This window comes from Pezoporus occidentalis, unplaced genomic scaffold (assembly GCF_034315485.1).
Source record: "Pezoporus occidentalis ecotype Australia unplaced genomic scaffold, CSIRO_AGI_Poc_V1 ctg4, whole genome shotgun sequence".
Classification (NCBI taxonomy): domain Eukaryota; kingdom Metazoa; phylum Chordata; class Aves; order Psittaciformes; family Psittacidae; genus Pezoporus; species Pezoporus occidentalis.
This window is the reverse complement of record NW_026915724.1, coordinates 15,601,959-15,625,548: the sequence shown is the minus strand read 5'-3', so window position 1 is coordinate 15,625,548 and position 23,590 is coordinate 15,601,959. Positions and strand designations below refer to the sequence as shown.

Here is a 23,590-nt window from a genome sequence, read left to right as displayed (position 1 = left end):
CCAGAAGGAAGGCTCCTCAGGAAGGCAGGAGCAGTTGTGTAAGGCAAGAATTGGGGTGACCTTACCCGAGATATCTTCAATGACCAGAGACAGGTTTCAGACAGCTTTCTGGGGATGTGTGTCCCAACCCCTCAGAAGACATTTTCCCTTGTGTGTTAAGGTGAATGGGACCATGGCAGAGTAGATACAAATGTTCTTCAGGGTAAGTAATTTGGTAGGGTTCCAAAAAAATACTATGAACTGAGAAAGAGAACTCCCAAGAAGCAGACTTCATGAGGCTTTTAGTGTCTTTGCGACTTTGGCACCAGGAGAAAACAATTATCTAAGATATTTTTGCTCACAAGTGAGAAATGTTTTCTGTCTGCAAACCAGTGCAATACAGACCCAAACATCTTCCATTTAAAATTTACATGGATTTATAAACACTTCATAAAGCAGAGTCAAGCAAGACAGAGTTATCTTGGGAGTAAGGGGAAGAACTTGGTGCTCATTGTCTGCCCTATTAAACTGATTTACGTGTTATTTTTTGCATTCAGAAGGATCACAGTGACCTTTATAGCCAGCTTGTAACAGTGTTACAGCACAGCCAAGAGCATGTCACCACCAGTGAAGTCACCAGGTGAGACTTCAAATGTCACTTGTGGTTCAACTATTTTTAGGGAAAGTAAATACATTTTAGACTGTTAGGGATGAGCAGTAACACCCTTTACCAACAGTGGACAATTCCAGAGGAAACACAGGAAGGCAGATACATCCACATGTAAGGCCTTGTGTATCCATTTAAGATATTTATTCCCCCAAAACACCCTTCTCCACCTTTTTTGCTCATAAAAGTCATATGGACATAGGCTATAAAGGACTACAATTGAACCAAAATACAAATGGCAGAAAGGCTGAGATGGGAAAGCTCCTAAGGCCTTATTTCTTGACAGTACCTTCCCTTGGATACAGTGTCTACAAGGCAGAGATAACATATATCACTGACAAATCCCATTTCCAAAATGGGCTGCCAAATTGCCCTAGACAATGGTAGGGTCTAAAGTTCAGCCATCCTCTTCTGCTCAGTGAAGCCCTCTGATGGGGATTCAAGCATTTATCATGGGTACAAAACCTAGTTGCACATTTCTAGAATCAGAACCAATCTGAAGCTTGATGAAAGAGGATCAGTTCAAACATCCTTTTTTTTTTCTTGTAAGAGCATTTGAGATGCATAAAAATGATTTACCCTTTGTTCTCCTCTGTAGACCTAATGCTGACCTAACACTAGGTTTGAGAACTGTTGCTACAATTTCAAAGCAGCTGTGGATAGAGCTGGAAGATTGTCTCATCAAGACAAAGCTCCTGTTGCTGTGCAAAAGAGCTGACTGCTGATAAAAGATGACCTCTGCTCCACTTTAGCCAAGCCTGGAAATATTTCGCAAATCCTTCCCTCTCTGTATCTTCTAACGTTTGATGTCAATTAAATTCATCTAGCATTTCCAGTTTGTTGGTTCCAAGTCATAATAATAGAATTATGCCTAAAATACATTCTGCATAAATTACAAGAGACTGAAAATCAATGTGCTAAAAGTGGCCTATTGCTTATTTAACATGTATTTACAGTTTAAATCCTGCCCTTTTTATCCTTAACTATGCACAGCCAGATTTTCATTTTTATGTCTTGCTCTACATCTTTTTTTTTTCCCATATTGATAATTAAATGCAGAATAGCTCAAGGAAGGTCACTGATAATTTTGATACATTACTGAAAAACTAAAGCTTTGTTACAGCATCAAACTACACTTATGAATTCACGAGATAAATAACAGCCATGTGTGCAGGGGCCAAAGCGCTACGTGCCAATGCGAGAGGACTGCTACGCCTCAACTTTCATCAGGAACAAAGAGTAAGAAAGGAGATGTGCCCATGAAAAGTGCCATGAGGAGGAGGTACCTTGCATGCAGCGTTTAACATTGCCCAACTCAGATTTCAGGAGTTACCTCTGGAAGTCAGTCAAATCACATGTATTACAGTGTGAGTGCTGAAGAAGGACTGAAATGGCACCACGCTGAAGAGCATCACCCAGAGACCAACTCCCTGCCCACCCAGCCTCACAGAGCCCAGATGCTCCCCTGCTGCTCCAGTTCTCTCAACAGACTGCATTAACTGTGGCATTTCTGCTGAGTGTGAGCTTCACACTGCTCAGTTACATCCTTAATGAGTGTAAATGTAGACATTAAACCTGAGCAGATTGTCACAAGTGAAGAAGGCAGGAGTGCTGCACCTTCTATGTTTGCGAATAAATCATTGTAACAGGTTAGAAAGATGTTTAGTAGTCTCCTAATGGGACTTTCTGATAAGGCTCCGTGACTGTGAGCAGCTCCTTGAAGGACACAATTTGATGTGCACGGAAGTTCAGGGGGGCTCATCTTTACTTCAGTGCAAGAAAGACCAGGCAACAGGTAACTGCCATGATCTGCAATTTATTTATGCAACCCGCATCATAGTCACAAAACCATTAGATTGCCAGTCTAGAAGTGAGCCAAAAATGATGCAAGCTCTGTTATTTAGATAATGTGTATCGAACGAAAGACTAGCCATCCATATGGAACTGAGAATTCTGAATTCCGGGAAATGGCACAGATCGCTCTGCTTTTATCTGGGAACCCGCCTTCCAAATTTGTGCCAAACTTTCTTCTACATGCAGCTTATTTGTACTTCAACAATATCGAAAACTAAAGAAAGGCATGTGTGAATTCTCACAAAAACTCAAATGCACTTTGTGTACTTTATATTGACTATAGTCAGGGCTGCCCACGTAGGAGAACAAAATGCCAAACCAAGCACCAGATCCAAAATTAGCATTTTATTCAGAACGTTGGGGTCAGAGGTGTATCATTCATATTCTGGTACACAATACAGAGGCAAAGCTGTTCTCAGAAGTCTCTCCAGTTTGAAAGCTCCTTCCCCCTTCCATTCCCACCCCCAAAACATACTGTATATTTACTCGTGCCACCAGCATCAGGCCAACTCCCCTCCCCCCCTTTTTTTGGTACAAATTATGTAAAACTTTTGTGCTAAGAACTTTTCTCCCCCCCCCCAACAAAAAAAAAATAATAAAAATAAAAATAAAAAAAATATTGAGTACTCTAACTACAGTTCAACAATTGAATCAATGTCACTTGTTTGCAACCTGTTTTGTAAATACTTTATCCATAACGAAAGATATAAACATGCAAAAACCTGAATCCATAGTCCAAATAATACATACACGTGTTCTGAAGTTTCTGCACTTCTCCACAGACTATGCCAATAAAACATTATGTACACATACCATTTTTTACAGTGAAGTGGGAAAAGAATACTAGAAATTAAAATTAAAAAGAAAAAAAGAAAAGCGTACATGGATTAAGACCAAAATGTGTCCAACATTCTAGCATAAGAAAAAAAAATCAATTCTGCTACAAACTGGTGATATGAAAACTCCCTTTATTTGCAACCAGCTGCATAAGTTTTAGAATTTTAGTGGAAAAAAAAAATAATTCCCTAACATCTAAAACTAGAAGTAATGTACATTGTTCCACCTCATGGTCTTCTCTCCCAGATAATAAAATTGTTCCATGAGGATTTTTTTTCATCTTATTTTAATAAAAGCAATGCGATGTAACAAAAGCATGTTGAAGCATATTGTGTTTCACGTTACTCCTCCCCACCCCAACATATTTTCTCTTTAATGCATCATTTCATAAATCAGTACCATTAAAGCCTTAAACATAAAACTAATTCCGATCTGAAAAAGGTACAAAAAGGCACATAAAATCCCAGTGCTTCTGTACTGTAAAATTCAAGTGTAACTGAGCTCAATATTTTTTTCCAAACAGCATTGGATCACTGATATTCCACGGAGCCCAAATTGGTTTGCAGCCTAAGCCAAAGCCTTCAGCAAGCACTTGTGCTAGTAGACTACAAAGTTAAAGCCTAGCTTCTGTATGCTTTTGGGGAATATCAGTTGAAATGTTTGTACTTGTCCAAAACCAAAGTTCACTTTGAAGTTCAGTCATCACCTCCACCGTACATATCAGCAAGTTTCTTGAAACGTGGGCCCCAGTCATTTAGGTAGTCATAGTCTTGCTCACCACCACTACTTGAGGAGTTAAGAGAGCTCAAGGATCCAGCAGTGGAGCCACTTCCTTCATAGTCAAACACTAAGAGGGAGTCATATGGTGGGGCTGTAGGGTCATTGTCGGCTGCTTTAAGTCCCTGCAAGAAGGAGAGGGAGAACACACACACAAAAAATGTATTATATATCTGAGAAAGACAAAACATAACTGGAATATCTCAGGGTGGATCTCTATCAATTGCCACTTAAGTAAACCAAGTTCTTACCCTTCTACAATCCAACTCAAAACAGGGTTCCTGTTTTTGTAACTCCAGCAAGAACTTACGTGAATTCCTTTTAGAATGGCCAGGTTTCCAGCATTACAGCACTAGATGTTTTGAATGTAGTTGCAAATATGGCTCTAACAAAACATTAGGAGAACATCACAGCACTAGGACTGATGCTAACAGAGACAGTTTTCAGAACTACACGGCTCACAATCTGCAGCATGAAAAATATGGGACTGGTTAAACAGACAGATGGGGAAGGAGAAATAGGCATGCTTGCAAAGATTCCCTTTAACAGCCATCTCACATGACTAGTAACATATCCACTGACACTGCTGGCCTGCAGTCCACATGTGTGTGCCAAATACCATATTTAGTTAGTCCTGTAAAATACATGTACCTCTGTAGGCTGCTGTGAGAAAAAGATTTGATACGCTGGCTTAAGCCTTATGTGTTTTGCCATAACTACCCATAAGATTCCTCCTGCTTTTTGGGAAACACACATATGCACAATCACATCAAAGCTAAGAACAAGATTATAATCATTTTTGTTTCCCCATTTCAAAGTATTCAAGTTATTAACACACAAATGCTAGGTCTTCAGTAATTTTATATTTCTACTCTAGAGTTGAATAACCCAAACTAAAACCAAAACAAATTGGATAAGAGGAAGGCAGGGAAAGAACCACACTTCTTCCAGAGGAAAGTCTCTTCTCTCCCTGTTTTCTTACACATGTCCAAACCTAAACAGTAATGTAAGTAATTAATTTTGGAATATGAGACGATTATGCTGTGCTTATCCCGGGAAGATTTACCAGCTGAACATAAAAGGTTGAAGCCTGAAGTTGAAAAGCCCTCTTGTGTTTTGGGTTTTTCAACCTTGCTGTTTCCACAAGATTAGCAATGCATTTTCAAGATCTTCCACTTCAAATAGGATCTACTTTTGCAGCCACTGACAAGGGATAATGTATCTTCCAGAATTCTGTAAGGTTGAGCTAAGATTTTAAATTGCTCACTGCTAATCTGAACCAAACCTATTTGTGCTGGTCTTATTTTTAATTTTAAATATTTATTTATTTAAAGAATGGCTTAATTATACTCATTATTTGAAGGACTGAGTGCCCCTCCTTCAAAGTATTCAATATATTCTGGTTTTAGAAAAGTACGGGTTTTTTTGTGTTTTGTCTGAGTGTGACATAATGGAAATGGATGTTGATTTTTCTTCTAGAAATACGTACATAGCTAAACCCATTAATTAAAGCATATGGCATCAATAAGGTAGAAGAGAATTCTATTTCTTTATTGCCTATCTAAAGTATTCAAAAGTGTGCAAAATATACCAAAAGTAATTTCGCAAATCAGTGGTGGAAAGGCCCAGCATATTTATCAAACTAATGACCCCTAATCAAGAACACATTTTGGACTTAAAACGATCATTTCATGTAGTACAACAACATCAAGCAGGTTATTAATAGCCTGCATTAGGAGCACAGTTTTGAATTATCTGATAAGAATAATTGGGGATGCTTGTTATCTTTGGCATTTTCCATCCTGATGGCCATAATAAGCACAAAATATTTAAAATTCTGAAACAGCAATAGCAAGGTTGGAAGAATTCCCTTATCCAGCTTCAAAGCTGGAAATAGTTCTAAAGCTTTCTCAATTTCTGCTGCTGAAGCAGAAATGCAACTTTACTTCTTAGACAGTAACTGGCCTTACGGTATTTACATCTTCCCTTAAGCCTGCTTGAGGTGACTGACACCCATGCTTTTCAAACACAGGTGACAGGGAAGGATAATAAATACCACTTGAGCTTAAGGAGTGCTGAGGTATGAATCCAGGTATCAATGTGTAAGTCAATCAGAAAGGCAGCTTGGAGACGAAATGCTACTTCCCAGTTCTGCCTACTACCAGCCAGGCAACCATAGGATACTAATTTATTAAAAATCAGTGAATAAAACATTTTCCTACATCACTGCAAAAATTCTGTTAACTGTCAGCCATCCATGGCAAGGTGGCAAGGCAGTCTCTTTCCATCTTTTTTTCCAAAGGGAAAGATGTACTTTTATTTTCTTTTTCACTTTGCTGCTGGTATCATGATAGCATTTAAAAGGAAAACTGGTTTTGTGCTACTGACTTACAAGATAACATCTCACTAACAAATTCACTGTTTCAAAGGTTGTACTTAGTGTGTAATCCATTTTGTTCAGAGAACATAGCTACAGGCCATGTTATGGTGCTATTGATTCAACTGCACGGCCCAAGTTACACTGACATTTTCACCTGCCTTCTGGTTAAAAATTCCTTAGATTCATAGTATAATGACTTAGTCTCTAACTCTTCAAATGACAACCAAGCTTTCTCCTATATTTGTGTGGCACGCTGCATACTAAAATGACAAAGAAATACCACAATTTTTTCACTTTCCCTCTGCTAAGCATACTTTGTGAAACGACCCAGTACACTGCTGCGCTTTACTGCTGTATTCCATAGCAAGTCTGAACCTGGAGTTACTGGATATCAGCTATGGCAGAGAAATTAGCTTATGAAACTCCCTCTGGTTTCAGCATCGCCACCTTTTTGTTTATTACACTGTCCCTTTCAGTGGGTAGTATCACAGCCTGCCTTACTGGCATGACTGAAAAGGCAACAAATGGCTGCCAAGAACTGCTTCTACTGATTTTGCTTTCATGGTGTTGTCAACTGCTTCTGAAAAGAAGTCCTTCCCAGATGTGCTCAAGAATCTCAGGGCAGCAGAGCTGTTAGAGTTATTTGGTTACAATAGGACCGACTAGGTTGACTAGGACAGACTGAGTAGGAATCTCACCATCTTGCTTCTTTACATATGTCATGGTACTTTCACTAAAGAGGAGATAGGGTTAGAAAAGGAGAAACTGCAGTGCCTTGACTGAGGAACAATGGTAACCTTAAGTAATACTTTCCTTAGCATGTGTGCCATTGTCAGTTTACCTCAAATCAAGGGAAAGCAAAACCCTCAACATCTTTAACATAAAACGGTACAAAATCTAATGCTTTTATTTTCATTAATCCTCGTACTCAACCAGATTCACCAGACTTTTGATGAGAAGGAAAGGAAGAACAGAGCCCTTCAGGGAAATACAAAAAAAAAATTGTTTACATCTAGAACCGTTTTTTCACTTGACAGGCAAAAACAGAAAACATCGAGGGAGTCTATTCTGCTTGAAGGTGCACTGTATCAATAGCCATTTGCTAAGAATGAACTGAGGGTCCTCCATGTCCTCATGGGATGAGACCTTTAGTTTGCAATGCAAATTCAGTTTACCTCAGGCTATGTGCTCTATTGATTAGAAATATATTCTTACCCACACACTCTCCATCACAACATAATTGATTTAATATTTCTAGGGACAGCAAATGTATTTCTAGGTGGTTCTTGGAAACAGAATTAACAAAGCTACTTCAAACGGGACTAATTTAAACTGCCCTACAAATTCTGACTATTCTAAGTGTTAATTATGCTCCACACTCTGCAGGTTATGTTTTAAAAGGCTCAAAACGGAAAACAAGGTCTGCAGAGGATTCTTAATAACACATGACTTATTTCACTGCCTTGTTTGTACACCCAGCTGGAAGAAAAGGAGGTTCTTCCCTTCTTAAATTAGAGATTCATCTACTCATTGAAACAGACAAAACAAGAAAGTCCCCGAGGTCATTTAGCTTATGCCTGCAAAACATATTTTGATTATAAGGTACTTCTGGAACTTTCTTGTATCAGGAAGTTCATAGCTCTGTATATGTTAACTGTACAAGTATTATAAAAATACTTCAAGTTTTTATCCTACTCGGAACTTGTTTTTCAACTGAGAAGTCATTAGAGCACTACTACAAAATACTCATACTTATGTATGTCTCATTGAGTTAAGCAGATTTAATACAACGGATGACAGCTAGAAAATAATATACCAGAAGAAACAGAGTATTGCCAAAATAAAAGAAAGAAAATGACCCACTAGGTTTTCTTCACTTTTTGTTTCTAAAGCTCTGCAATAAAAGAAGAAAAAACCACCCCATGCTTGTTTGGCAATGGTAGCTAAAGCCTCCAATATCTGAAATCAATGACCTACAGCTCTTCTTTGTCAAAAGTTGGAGCATTTCAGAGGCTAATTTGGACAAGGCTGGCTCATGTCTGAGGAGCTGGTGAGTATTCAACGGACTATATCAGTTCCTGTAAATGGGCCAGCATCTGAAAGGATCATGCTGATCAGCATCTCTGGGAATACAGCCAAGTCCTCCAAAAGACCAGACCTATCTTTTACATATTTTCAAATGAATGAGGTAATGCAGAATTTGCTACCAACGTACTGACAATTCAAAGGCAGCCTTCTCCATGTTCAGACAGCAACCAGGCTAGTTCTGCAGGTGGTCTGGGTTAGGGCTGCCCAAGGGAAAAGTTATGCCTAATAATGTTGAAGCTGGATGCAGAGTGATAAGAACTTTGACCTTTCTTATCTTGCTATGTTGTTTTCACAGCTCAGTGTATCTTTTCTATGAGCAGCCCTAAGAAATGTCTGGTATGGGTTTTACCCAAGATATTTCTTCCATTTACTCCAAGTAAAACTGAGAGAAGCTTACAATTTGTTTGGGCATAATCTTGCCAGGACTGCTAGTGGAATTCTCTGAAGAAAGTCTGGAAACCTGTGCATCCTGAATGTTTAGGAGCTAGATGCTGCTAATTCAGAAATTTAACTGTGAATGAGTACTATTGTGAAAGAGTGATTTTTATTTTTTTTACCTTACCCCCCCCCCCAACTTTTTAGAATCACATTTGCCACAGGAAGTTTTCAAATAAAATCCAAATTAAGATGATACCGTTCTGGAGAAATAAAATCTCCATTTTGCTCAGGCTTCTGCCAAAACACAGTACGGACAACCTGTGGGTTGCTACTGTCTGCTAGAGAGAGGGTTAGGTTGAATGCCCCATAGTAAAATGACACATTGCTATGAAATCCTAAGAAAGAAATACCTTATGAAAAAGAAGCTAAATACATAATGCTTAAAACACAGAAACTAGCTCATATAGTTCTCTTCAATCAAAGTATATAATTAATCCTGAGCTAAGTTGCAGGCAAGAAAATTGCCATGTTTTCTTTAATGTCATATATATTTCCAAGGTTTATTTTAGAGGCAGGGACATTATTGACATTATTTTGCTGTCTAAAAATAGCTGGTAGAAGCTTTCTCTTTTCTTGGCAAGGGGAAGGATAAAGGGAGATATTGATCTAATAAAATAGGCAACAGTGAGAAAACGACTCCATTCTTGTCTGTACTGCAATATAAACATATTGGGTTAAATCAAGACAGCATGTAGTGTTTCTACAGGTCCATGTGTACACATTGAAGCTATAATCTTCAAGAGTGATAATGTACTGAAAACCAGTATTGTAAGAACAGGTCTAAGTAACTTAAAAATTGCAGGAGGCTAGACAAACTCTGGCCCCTTTGTGGCTTTCCAGCCAAATCACATTCATTCCTTGTCTTGGCTCTGTAAGAGACCTTGATAACTGCTTTGAGGACAAGAAAAAAGGGGTATCAAGGATTATGGATTCTTCCTGACCACCTGACAGGTGGGTGGTATCTGGTCACAACTGTGTGAAAACAGGATGGGAAACTGTTTGGAGAAAGACGAGGAAGCACAAGGAAGTTTTTGTGTGCACACTGCCTTGACCAATGACATTGGCGTTTTACTGTCCCATGTCTCCACCGTTTTCCAGAAGTCAATTATAACTGTAATATTTAGAAGTGCATGGCACACAAAAATCCTCTTTACTGAAATATCTCCTTCTAAAAGAAGCTCTTCCCCAAAACTGGATACAATGTCCTACGAGAATGTTTGTATGTTTCTTGCTAGTCATCAACCTGGAGTCTTGGTGTTTTTTAGAATTGTATCAGTGTATATACCTTAAGAAGAGCAAATTCACTTTTCTGCAGCTGGCAAACACAAAAGACTTTGATATATTAACCTGACTTTTCTTTGAAGTAGACAAAAAAAACACATTTGCAAAACCAGCTCTGCAATACCTATCCAGTTTTAGTTGCCAAGGAAGATATGAGAAATTAGAGAATTCATCTACAGAATACATCTTATTTTAAGTGATAAATTTTGAGTTAGTATTTGTTTTCCTATAATCAGCAAGTACAAGAAACACATTCCATTCTAAGTACCACAAAACCATTGAGTTACAATTGACCAGTGATAGAAATAACGAAGCCAGTATTTGTAGGAACATTTCTTTCGAAACTGTAATTTGGTATAGTCTCTTACTTACATTTACCTTTATTAGAATTTATTGAAGAATTGAAGATAATGCAAAGACTTCTAAAGCTCTATGACAAGTTTCAAAAGCAATTACATAACATTTAATTTAGCTGCCCTGCTCACTAATCGTATTTGGTGGAATTCTTTCGGTCTTACTGAAGGTACTGAATTTCCACTATTATCTAGATTCAAAGGGTAATGTATGAGGAAAATGAAAATTAGCTTTTTTCATTACTAAATTACTGTGAATTAATAAATGAATTTAGGCTAAACTATAATTTTGTTAGTTTATTTATTACTTGGAACCCACAGAATAAATCTGCTTGGAGATACTGTGGTTGCAGCTGATAACGTATTATGAATGTAATTAATACACATGTACATAAGTTAATTGATACATCTTCCCTTTCTGTTTGAATGAGTTAATTAAACTTGTCTGCACAAGAACAAATTTACTTCTATCTAAGCAAGACAACTTTAATTGTATAAGTAAGTTTTAAAAAGTTACTATGTTCAAACATAAATTGCTGCTCATGCAGAGTACAATATACAAAATATAAAAGGTTATCATATCTTAGGAGGAAACTCTCTTCCTCTCCTTTACCTCATTAATGAAGTCCCCAATGTCCCCAGGATGCGGAGCAGCTGATCTGACTGGATACTGAGGTTCTGCGTGGATTGGCCTTTCGTCAAGACGTCTGATTCCAACAGGTTTGATGGCATCTGGTTCCACAGTGTCAGGCTGCTGGAGCTGGCTCAAGTCATAATCCTGCAAAATATGAAACAAAGACAGTATGTTAGCAGAATTTCAAACAAAATCTGTCAGGGTGAAACATGAGGTGGAAAAAAAGGGGAAACACAAAGTATCATATCACCAGAAGTCCTGTTTTGAGGATTGTAATGCTTACTAAGTCAGTAACGTTATTTGCACACCAACAGGCTGTTATTTGATTTATACTCCTGGAATCTACCGTTCTTATTCTATTCCATCAGACTTGTAGATGGAAACTCATAAGTTTTCCATTGAGCAGCAAGGATTTGAGTAGTACTATTAAGAGACTAAACACTTTACCTAGTAATGATGATTTACTGCATAGAGCAAAGATGCCAAATCCAACTCTTATTTTTCTAAGCAAACAAATGCCAGACATTCTCACATCCCAAGAAAGAGGCAAGAGTACTGCTCTCCAGCTTTCTATAATACCTTCAAAGAATGAATTTAAGACTCCTTACCGATTTCATGTGGCTTCCATAATATGAAAGCCAAAGTTGGAAAATGTCGTAAGAAGTACAAAGCTCCTCAGATTTGGCCTTAATTCTAAGCACTTTTCTAGAGATTACTTGTGGATCTGTGCATTAAGTATTTGATGCCACAGTTTCAAACTCTGGCAGACTGATGAAGCTAACATAGCATTATGAATCCCAATAAGCAGAATGTATGTATATAAAAATTTTAATTAGATGGATGTTTATGCATTTGAGACAGATATTCCTGCATACTACTTGCACAGTCTGATACATGTCAGCATTGTCATTCACCTCACTGTTGTAATGCCTAGAAAGTAGTCATATTCTAGGATGCCTTAGCACAAGGCACTGGTAAAAATGCAGAACAAAGAACTGGGCTTAAAGGCTTAAAACTAAATCCATTCACAGACTACCAGTAGACTGGAGTTCATGCCAACTCTACTATATGCCAGATAGGCTGCCCCACAAATAATCCAAGCAATTGAGCAGCATCTTAAATACGCTCCTTTATCAACAGTCTCTATTCTACAACAGTATTATTCTGGTAGAAATCTTATTTATAAATCACAACTTGCTGGAAGTTGTCTGGACAGACAATAAGGTTTTCATTGTTTTTTTACTGGCTCCTAAAAGAAGGAATGCAAGCATTTACTTCTGCTGTCACCTCATGGGATGTAGGTCCTTTTTGGGGTCATACTCTCAAACCCAGATTTTTCAACAGAAGGAAAGGCTTGTTGACAGCCGTGAAGGTAGTTTGTTGGGAGAATTGTAACTGACTATCAAATCCAATACACCTCCTAATTTGTTACTTGGGTCCTCAGCTGACTGCACACAAATACATAATCAAAAAGGGTGGAACAGCTCCACTGAGATCTGAGAATGCAGCTTCATATGCTTTAATTAGATTACAAGTTCTTTGTGGCAGAGCTATAGCTCCTACCCTTTGGTTCTTCGTGTACCAAACAGAGTAAGTGATCTCCATGAAGCATCATGAATTGGAGAAAAGTAAGCAGAAGAGAACTTTTTATCCTTTCCTTTTTTGTTACATAAAATAAATCAAAGTAGTTTAGAGACCTGCTATCAGAAAATCCTATCAGAGAAGAATGCACTTTCTAGAATTTATAAATATGTAATCCAAAAGTACTTTTCATACCCAATCAAAAAATGAAACATGGAAAATGCCAAGAGGGAGAAATAAAAAATACTATTTTTTTAATACTAAACTTTTCCTTATGGAGGAGTTCAAATGGGTATAGTTAAATAACAGTATATGAAGTTCTGGAGAGTGTCTCTGGTCATTTCAGTTTTATAAAGATAAAATATTTTTTCTATCTACTCATGCATTCAATTCTTTTTCTCATTAGTGGATTCATACTGCATTTCTATATGACAAGTCAGTCAGGCTATTATCTTCACATCTAAGGCCATTCTCTTGAGCGTATCTACAGTTAGAGACATTCCCAGGCTCTATAGCTAAAAAGAAAGCAAAGATTGCCATCTGCAAGGCAACAGCAGTGCAGAATGTGTTTTTATGTGGAATCCCACTTTGGTTTTCTTTTCTAGGATAATTTATGAAACTACTCTTCAATCAGAGGAAATTTATTCTGCAGGTCTATTAGTGTCTGGGCAGGAAGAGAAGATCGATCCATTGTGCTTATAACCACAGACTCTCAAATCTCTCATATCATTAAAATCAATACTAACTGTACATCAGTCAGGTATGGCAAGTCATCCACCATCTCCCCAAACTGGCTTAGTGCTGTACAAACACAGCATCATGCAAAGACTCCAGCTGTTTCAACATTCTGTCTAAAGTCAACTCTACTCAATTATTGCAAAGCAAAAGAAGGAAAAATGTTTTAAAGAGCCAGGGCATAAGCTGTTTAGGGCTGCTAAAATTTCATCTCTTCACTCAATGCAGCATTCACAGCTAGAAAAATGGGAAAACTTTTCATGTAGCTCCTGAACAGACTTCAAAGTTAGTCTCAAGCAGAGTTTAAGATAGCTAAAGGCAGAAGCGACAGCTAAAAGGAAGACTGTGGCACATCAGAGAGAGAACAAAACATGCTGGATAAGTTCGAAGCACCAGCTTTGAGCAATGTTCTGGGTCATTATTTCAGGACAAGTCAACAACGTTTGCCTTTACTCCAGTCTTTTTCCAGATAACCTGTTCATAATTACAATCTGCTGAAGGACTAATGAGGAGCAAGACTAGGCCCTCCATTGGAAATATGATAGGTTGTAAACTAGGTTGTGAGCGTCTAGTTCGTGCGGCTGCCGATTTTTGTTGGAGGCATTTAATTACTTATGTCTGATGTTCAGCCCTAACCTCAGCAATTTTAGAACAAATACTTCTTTCCCTTAGTTCAGTCTGGATTTAAGCAAATCCAAATAGAGCATTTGGAGTTTTTCTCCTCAAATTTCTGGACAAGCTTAGATTGTTTATGGAAGGGAAACCCTATTAGCAGTTTTTCTCTATTGGAAGGTCACTAAAACATACTGTTTTTTTCCCATTCTGCATCTAGCAAAACTAGGCCTTTAGAAACCAGAAATTTTTACTAGTCTGATTGTCCAAATCTACAGTCAACAGAGAAGCAAACACCTGCCATTCTATGACAGGGATCTAAGCAAAGCAAACTGAACAATCCCTTGGTCCTTGTCCTTGTTTATAAAGTGATCTAATGTCACAATGAACAAATAAAGCTACCTTTTAGATAACTGGTGGTTCAAGACATGGTAATCTTAATGCTTTATCAATATAACTCTGGATGTAACCACCAGCACTTTTGCCTCCTTGGTTAGCACCTCTGGTACCACTATTTGCTCTTGCTGAAAAAAACCTCTGATGTGTGTTGTAGCAGAAAAAACTCTGGGTTTGATTTGCTTTTAAGAAAGAAAATAAAATCATGATGTACTAAAAGGGCATTTTATCAGAAGTTGCATCTTATGAAATTCAACAATCTCAAAAAAAACACAAAACCCCACCAACTGCCTCCCCACCAAGCTGATTACAAATATTGACCTTATTAGCTATTCACCTAGTTCTAGACAGCATTAAACAGACTTACACGATTACTAGCTCCCATCTCACATTCCTGAAATGTGAGATCCCAGTGAGAAAGTGCTAAATGTCAAAACCAGCTATCCAAGCCAAAACAAATTAACCACCTTACAAGATGTGTAGGCAGAAGAGTCCAAAACCCCAAGAAGCAATTCCTTAAGAACATCTACACAGCAGTTTGAAGCACCATCTAAATATCTCAACTTGAATAGAAGAAATGCCCAAAATAGAAGGGAAGGCCATTTCATATTCAAGAGTAATCACTGATTTACAGAGATTCAAGATAACGCAGCCTTCAAAATCTCTTCCCTTAAACAACTTCCTCTTGTGCAATGAAGCTATTAATTTAACAGTATCTGAGTGATAATCCCTCATATGGCAGTCATCAGGTACAGCAGTTGACAAGATTTTTTTAGAAAGTATGCTGCTTTCTGACAGACAGTTACCAAATTCTATAATTTCTGAAAAAAAAAAAAAAACCAAAATAAAAATGAGGGAATAGGCCAGAAAATAAAGCTTCTAGTTTTATAAAGTCAACTGTGGGTTTTTTTTCTCCTGAATCAGCTGTTCTGTTTGTGTTTGTATTTTAGAAGATCTACTCAAGTACTTTGCTAAAACTTAAAAGTTTTACAGTGACTGGACCTGCTTTATATGAATGCACACTGGAGCATTATAAAGCAGAACTGCAAACAACAGAATGAAACCACAACTTACTAAAACTATGAATTGCTGTGCACAGACATCACTGTTTTCCAGAGCAGAAAACTCTGAAAATAGTGGAATATACTACATCTAAATTGAGCTTTCCACTCACTACTAAGAAGGTTTCTCTAACATTCACATTGATACATCCTAGCACGTGCAGCCTGACACATTTATTAATAATTTATGTATCTAGATTCTCAGTTATCTCAGAGCTCTTAGTTTATTTCCTGGCCATTCACAAGACTGTTATACACTTTCAGGGATGACTTGTTTATTTACCTTGTACTGAACTAAATCTTCAGCTATGCATGAATACAGGCCTGAAGATATGACTAATATAACAAAAACGCTACACCTGTTTCTCATTTTCAAAGGATGCAGCCTTTACAAAGAAATATGAAAGCTCAGATCTATTCCATGCAAGAAATAATCAATTCAATTGTCACCAGATCACTTAATTTGATGGCGAGAGCTGTATGCATAATTCACTGAACAAAATCAGCTGCAGTGGTGTAAGCGCATGAAAAGCAACATTGGCAGAAGTGTGCATTTCAGTCACCCCTTTTATAGTATGATGCCTTAGTGTAAACCCTATTTTTTATTTGGCTTAAGAGAATAAAGCAAACTATGACTTGAAGTACCTATGGATAAAACACATGTTCTGCTTTGCCTTTTTGTTCCAAAGAGAATCACTGTCTATTCCGATAGAGGAATGGGATGGGGAAGCAAGGGAAGAAATATTTTTACACAGTTGAATGTTCCCATCTGCCAAGATCTTTTAAAAACAAAGAAAAAGGAAATGAAACCCAATCCTGCTATATCTTACCATCCTACCCCCAAACACACCAAACATCACCCTGAAAAGCTATGAGAAATTTGCACACAAAATATTGCCCGAGTTCTGCAAAACACTACAGTTTGCCCTAAATCTTACATCTGCTGAAATAATAGACCACCCACCCCACCAAAAAACAAACTAAAAAAAACAAACCAAACCAAAAAACCCATACCAAAACCAGAAACAAAGCAGAGAGGACTGACTAGACATAGGCTACAGGTGGGAAGCTAGTCAGAATGACTCTGCTAGCAGTTGTTCTTTAATTGCCTCTCACATTCTGATTACTTTCTGTCATATTGCTTTTCCCATTTGTTTTTATTATAGATCCATCTGGGGTATTCATTTTTAAGGTAACCAAGAAGCTAACTTAGCTTTTTCTAATAACAAAAAAGGTGAAAGTTAAACTCTAGCTGCACATAAAACACTGTAACAGGGACAGTCTAGACAGGATAAAAGACAAAAGAATTTTTTAATGGAATTACAGAAACATTACTTTTCGTATGATGAGATAAAGATTCACTAAGGAATGACAGTAATTCCTCCACGGGAACACTGCATGAGTTGCTCATTCAAAAAATGAAGTTAACGTCTTAGTAAGCAAACACAACCCCCAAAATAACTACATTCTATTATGATATTGTATATTCCTAGGGATGTCTTAGCAACAGTTATTTCATTATCATTAAAATTTCTAAACATAAAACATATTCCAATCTTAATGCAATGCAAAATTAAGGTTAGAATGTGATCTGAATAACACTTAGATAGGGTGGTGAAAATAAAATCAAATGAATTTGATTACAACCGTTGTATTTACAAACAGAGGTTACAATAAGATCCAACACAGATGACCACTGTTATCTTAAGATGCAGGCATACAGGAAGTTATGACTATAAGGAACCTGCCTTGACTCCCCCCCCCAAAAAAAAAAACACAAAACCAAACCAAAACATACACACGAAAAACCAGAACAAAACCCTAAAATGCCAAAAGATTACCAAGTTCATTTTTGTCAACGACACACAAATGCCACCCTTTCTATAAAGGAGGAATTTAGATCTTGCACACATAAAAATAACGTATTATGTTCTTAATGCTATTATCACCTTTTAAATAAATGCTACTATTTTTCTATATAAACATATAATAAAATATGAAAAAAACACCAAGCTATTGACTAATGTCTGAAAAGACCCATAAGAAAAGGTGTTCCAGAAAGGAACACTTAGAATCTTTATGGATGAAAATTACTGTGAACGATAGCAAAATCATTGTGTTGGAAACTCTTGTGCTGAAGAGATCTGAGAGCTAGATTAAAATACAGGTTCAAAACAGCTAATCTGCAATACTTTCAAAGCATACCACCCACTTGCTCAGAGAACTTGCTTCAACAGTGTCCTGGGTTCAGCAGTAGCAGTCATTTTTCTCCTCCTTGGTAGCTGGTGTAGTGCAGTGTTTTGACTTTCAGCTCGGGAACAGAGCTGATAACAAGCGATGTTTTGGTTTGGCCAAGGACTTTGTGAGGCTCATGCTCTGCCAGGGAGGAGGGGGAGCCAGGAGGAAGCAGAGACAGGACACCTGACCCAAACTGACCAAAGAGGTATTCCATACCACAGCACGTCATGCCCAGGATGTAACTGGGAATTAGCCGGAAGGGCTGGGAGACTGCAGGGTTGGAGGAGGTATCGGTCGGAGCTTGGTCGGGCTGGGGGGGCGAGTTATCGGTCGGCTGGTGGTGAGATGATGTATTCTCTTCCCTTGTTATTTCCTTTATCATTATTATCATTGGTGGTAGCAGTAGTGATTTGTGTTATACCTTAGTTACTAAACTGTTCTTATCTCAACCCGTGGGAGTTGCATTCTTTTTGATTCTCCTCTCCGTCCCTCCGAGAGCAGGGGGAGGGCAAGAAAAGGGGGGGAAGTGAGCGAACGAGTTACCTGACCGGGTTTAAACCACGACAGTTCTTTTTGGCGCCCAACGTGGGGCACGAAGGGTTGAGATAACGACAGATCTGACCAGATTAATAGTCACTCGTCACAATGCTGATTTATTGGCTCTCAGAGTTGTTTCGCTTGATCTCACAGCTTCAGAATGTTGTAACTTACGTAGAGCCGGTATTTGCGGTGTTAGTGTTTATCAAGTATGGGGCCTGGGCTAAGGTTCTTGTCTCACTGTGCTTTATGGCAATGGCTTGTAATACGGGCGGGCTCCAGCAGCAGGGCGGGACGGACGTGGCCGTGGACTTGTACCTGGCCGTCCGGCTGCTCTTCACCGTCCTGGCCCTCACCCTACTCTCCATCTTCGTGAGGCTGCGGGGAGCCGAGGGGGAGCGGCCCCGGGAGCCGGCGGCTGCTGAAGCGGCCCGGGAGAGCGGCCCCGGGCACCAAGCGGCGGCGGGAGCGGGGCCGGAGGCCGCGAGGGGACGGCTGCCGGTGGAGGAGGTCGGGGTGGTCGAGGAGCAGAAGGAAGCGGCTGCCGAGCAGCGGGAGAAGGCGGCGGAGGAGCCGAGCCCCGCGGAGGAGCCGAGCCCCGCGGCCGAGCCCAGCCCCGCGGAGGAGCCAAGCCCCGCGGAAGAGCCGAGCCCCGCGGCCGAGCCCAGCCCCGCGACGGCCGACAGCGTTTCCCGGAAGCCGCCCGCCGAGCCCCAGGAGGATGCAGGAGACCAGGCAGCATTTCCCAGCAAGGCAGAGGAGGAAGAGCTGGACTCAGGAAAAGAGAAGCTGGCGGTGGGAGAGCCGGCAAGCACAGCGGCTACACCAGCCCCAGTGACAAGCACAGCAGCTACACCAGCCCCAGTGACAAGTACAGCAGCATCGTTTGAGAGTTCTGAAGGTTTTGAATGGCCTTTGGGCATCCTTGGGACCTGCCTGCTGATTGTGATGGGGATCAGCATGTTGGCACACACACAGACTGTGTGCTACCCACAACCATTTTGTCTGATCTCAAAAGTTAAGCAGAGTCAGGTTTGGGTCTTGTCTGGGGTTAGACGACGATGTAGGGGGACCAAGAGGTTTTCCCCAAGGCTGGACAGTCATGAGTGGCAGGGTGTGTGGGACAGTATGGGCAAGTATCTAGTCCACTGGGCCCCTCCAGTGCTTTGGAAGCATTGGCGATGGAAGGCAGCTGTATGGAGTCCCCAGCAACAAGCTGCAGAAACTGCTGAAGGGGACAGTGAATTATTTTAAGCCTGGTGGGCCCATGGCACTTCAGGCCATCAGAGCAGAGATGCAACACAGAGATGGACTCATGATCGAGGGGTGGACTTAGCAATGGACAATATTGCCCAGGTTATTCACAAGTGTGAGCACTGCACACAGTCTCTCCTGCTCTGGAAGACTGTTACAAGAGATGGAGCCTGACATCATGGACCAGATGGACACAGCAGCTTTATAGGGACTGGTCCGTGCACTAAGATAAGAGTGCACTGAGATAAGAGTGATGGTATATTGAAAATGTGGGATCTGAGCATGACGTGAATGGTATGGAATAAGGGGTGGATAATGTCCTGGGTTCAGCAGTAGCAGTCATTTTTCTCCTCCTTGGTAGCTGGTGTAGTGCAGTGTTTTGACTTTCAGCTCGGGAACAGAGCTGATAACAAGCGATGTTTTGGTTTGGCCAAGGACTTTGTGAGGCTCATGCTCTGCCAGGGAGGAGGGGGAGCCAGGAGGAAGCAGAGACAGGACACCTGACCCAAACTGACCAAAGAGGTATTCCATACCACAGCACGTCATGCCCAGGATGTAACTGGGAGTTAGCCGGAAGGGCTGGGAGACTGCAGGGTTGGAGGAGGTATCGGTCGGAGCTTGGTCGGGCTGGGGGGGCGAGTTATCGGTCGGCTGGTGGTGAGATGATGTATTCTCTTCCCTTGTTATTTCCTTTATCATTATTATCATTGGTGGTAGCAGTAGTGATTTGTGTTATACCTTAGTTACTAAACTGTTCTTATCTCAACCCGTGGGAGTTGCATTCTTTTTGATTCTCCTCTCCGTCCCTCCGAGAGCAGGGGGAGGGCAAGAAAAGGGGGGGAAGTGAGCGAACGAGTTACCTGACCGGGTTTAAACCACGACAAACAGGACCACCTGTGTGAACAAGTACTACCAGAATTCAGAAAACACTATAGAAATGGGCTCAAAGGAGATGAGAGGATCATCTTGTGCAATGAGATGTATACAGAGGCAATAACATAGAAAAAGATATATCACAGTTACCAGGCTGACATATGCTGCACGTATCCCAGTCAAGCACCCACTGCTTCAATGTAAATCACACAAACGGCCTGAGACATGCAATGAAAACAAATTACTGATGCTTATAGGTTGTGATCTGCTATGTGCGTGAACTATGCTGCAGACAAGTGCTAATTGCTTTAACACTCAGCTGACATGAGGTTTTGGAATTCAGACTGACAACAGTATTACAAGTTGAGAGCACATCGTGTTGGGAGAGAATATTCGTCATTTGTACCTCACACCTTGCATTTGTGAAAAAAACTGCAACCTCTAGATCATGGTCAAGTAATAATCAAGAGGGTCACTACCAGCAATAACTAGGCACTTCTATTTCAGAATATAGCAAACTGTAGTGTCCCCCACCCCAACTGCTAAGTCAAAGATTCAGATGCCAAACTGAAAAACAAACAGAAAACCGAAACAAACAGAAAAAACAACCAACAAACTGAACAACCAACCTCTAAAGTAAACTAAAAAACCCCACAACACTTCCCCTCCCTCCTCAAACCAGCAACCAAACTGGTCCAACCACTGACTTTGGGGGAACAATGCTGACTCAAAGCCTCTCATGTCCCAACAATATCTGGAATACCTCTGCTTCCTCTCCATACCCTGTTGTCCCCAGCTTCTGCTACTACATTGATCTTTCCCAATATCAGGAAAAAATGTTTCTGCCTGGAATAACAGGAGTGCTGTACAGTTTTTCATCCCGCAAGAAACTAGGTGACAAAAGACCAGAACATTTTCAGTATTGACAATGCTGTTCAGTGGGGAGCAGGCTGACTTCAGTTATGACCTATGGCTCAAGAGCTTTTCTGGTTTAGGGAATTAAAAGCATTTTTCTCAACTGCTGTGAAGATCACACCACCCTGTGTACATCATGCCAGGCTAGAAGAAGACTATGAATCATTCAAGAACCTCAATTTTCTTTACAAGCATTCAGTCTGTCAGAGTGAACAAAGCAGGCCAAGATGGCCTCAACTGGGATTAATAGAAGACCTTCACTACGGAAAAAACTGCTCTTTTGTGACAGACTTTACAGCATAATTCCTTCAAAATGTTAGCACAGGAGAGAAAAAAACCCAACCAAACAACAAAACAACAAACAAAATCAAGCAGGAATTCCACCTTTTTGTTGACAGTTGCTATGACTAGGAAGAACTAGCTGGAATTTGGAACTCATAAAATGTGCTGCGGGAGACATTACCCTGATGGCACATACAAAGAGTTTGAAAGGAATGTGCCAAGGGTACTTTAGGAGTTTCTGGGTCTGCAATGACAGCTAAGAAACAAAACTGCATAACTTTCAAATGAACAAATGAACCCTCTTAAATAAAATTACCTCAACAGCAAACCCACTAATCTAAAAGTACTTTGGTTCAGGATGCAGAGTCCTGACTTCACTTATCTTCAAGCCTTACCAGCTGTATCTTCAGGTCACCTAAACATCTTGGATAAACAAGAAAAATTAGGCAACAGCAGGCAAATCTTCAAGTATTCACCCAGAAAAGCAGGTGATTTCAAAAAAGCCTAAGTAATTTGCTTGCTATAAATAGAAGTAAGTAATTTAAAGAGGTACAGATGATAAAAATATCTGAGGAGTTTGTAATACTGTTTTCACTGAGATTCACATGACGCTTTGAGCATTCCCTTCTGTTTTGCTGCATGAGATGTACCCTGGGTTGGATGGTCCCGTGTTTCTGAGTCACCTTGTGCCCTGCCTTCTACTGAAGCTGCTAGTTCAATCAATCCTGATGCTTTGGAAAGAATGCACCATAAAAAGTTAATACTGATGTAATACATTTTCCTCTGTCATCTGTTGATGACTTGTGGATGCAAGGTTGACATGAAATATTTTTTCTTGATTTTAATAGAACAGTGCCAGTTTTACCATATGAGGCCCCATTCTGAAAATGGATTTTTGCTGGCAGTCTCATGCATTTTTAGGACAGTAACTTTGACACTTTAATGCTTACTTTAACTTTGACAAAATGCAAAGATCCTTATGGCCAGTGCCTTTTGCCCACAATGTTTTGCACACAGCTTTGCTTGTATAGTATTTTGCTAAGGCACGGTTTGCAAAAATGAGATTACTACTCGGCAGGGAACTTGTTGGGACGTTTAAGAAGCTTAGCATTCCAAGTTCTTAAATCTCACATAAAATGTGTGCAAAACTGAATAAAACTCAAGCAAATATAATCGTCCTTCTTTCGCCTGGGCACATGAGGTGAAGGAGGCAAGGAGGAAATTGAGAACAAATTAACCTGGAACTATTATCTAGTTAAGCACAAACAGAAAATAGATTTTACAAAACATCAAACTAAAATTAAGTATAATAATCCCCCTGAAAAGCAAGACAGAACGTATTTCCATCATGCATCATAGATAGAAAATTAAGTGCCTACATGACAAGTTTATGTTCTCTATTCGGCCATTCTGTACAGGAATAAATTCTTAACTCCAGAGCCGTGGGAGGGCCTCTTCCCTTTTTGTCTACATAGTGGTCTAAAAGTCTGGCAATAGAAATATACATATAAAAGCTTGCTATATGCTTCACATCAGCTTTTACTTTCTTTTCCTGTATTGCTGGTTATGTTTGGAGTACATAAAAGACCTTTTAGACTCTCAGGCACGACGGTCTACTGCTGGATCAGGAAAGGGACGAGTGTACCCAAACTACATGGCTGGCAGCTAAGAAAATTAATTTTTAACTGTGGCTTTAAAATTTGCCTTAAGAAAGCAAGCAGGGGTTTTGTGGTTAAAAATCATTCAGTTTTCATTCACTGAGACACCTGTGTCTAGGTGCTTCCTTTACTCACAGTGAGAGGAAATGATCCTAATTTC

General features: G+C 39.7%; 1 protein-coding gene across 2 annotated transcripts in view; it reads right to left on the bottom strand.

The window, feature by feature from the left end:
- Positions 1-2,830: 2,830 nt before the first annotated feature.
- CDH2 (cadherin 2) overlaps positions 2,831-23,590 on the bottom strand; it is a 121,020-nt gene continuing 100,260 nt past the window's right edge. For both annotated transcript variants that reach the window (XM_062632788.1, XM_062632789.1), the window contains 2 exons: positions 11,268-11,432; positions 2,831-4,239 (listed from right to left, as the gene is read on the bottom strand). In XM_062632788.1, the coding sequence (XP_062488772.1) occupies positions 4,033-4,239; positions 11,268-11,432 (372 nt within the window). In that variant the 3' untranslated portion in view covers positions 2,831-4,032. The remainder of the gene's footprint in view (positions 4,240-11,267; positions 11,433-23,590) is intronic.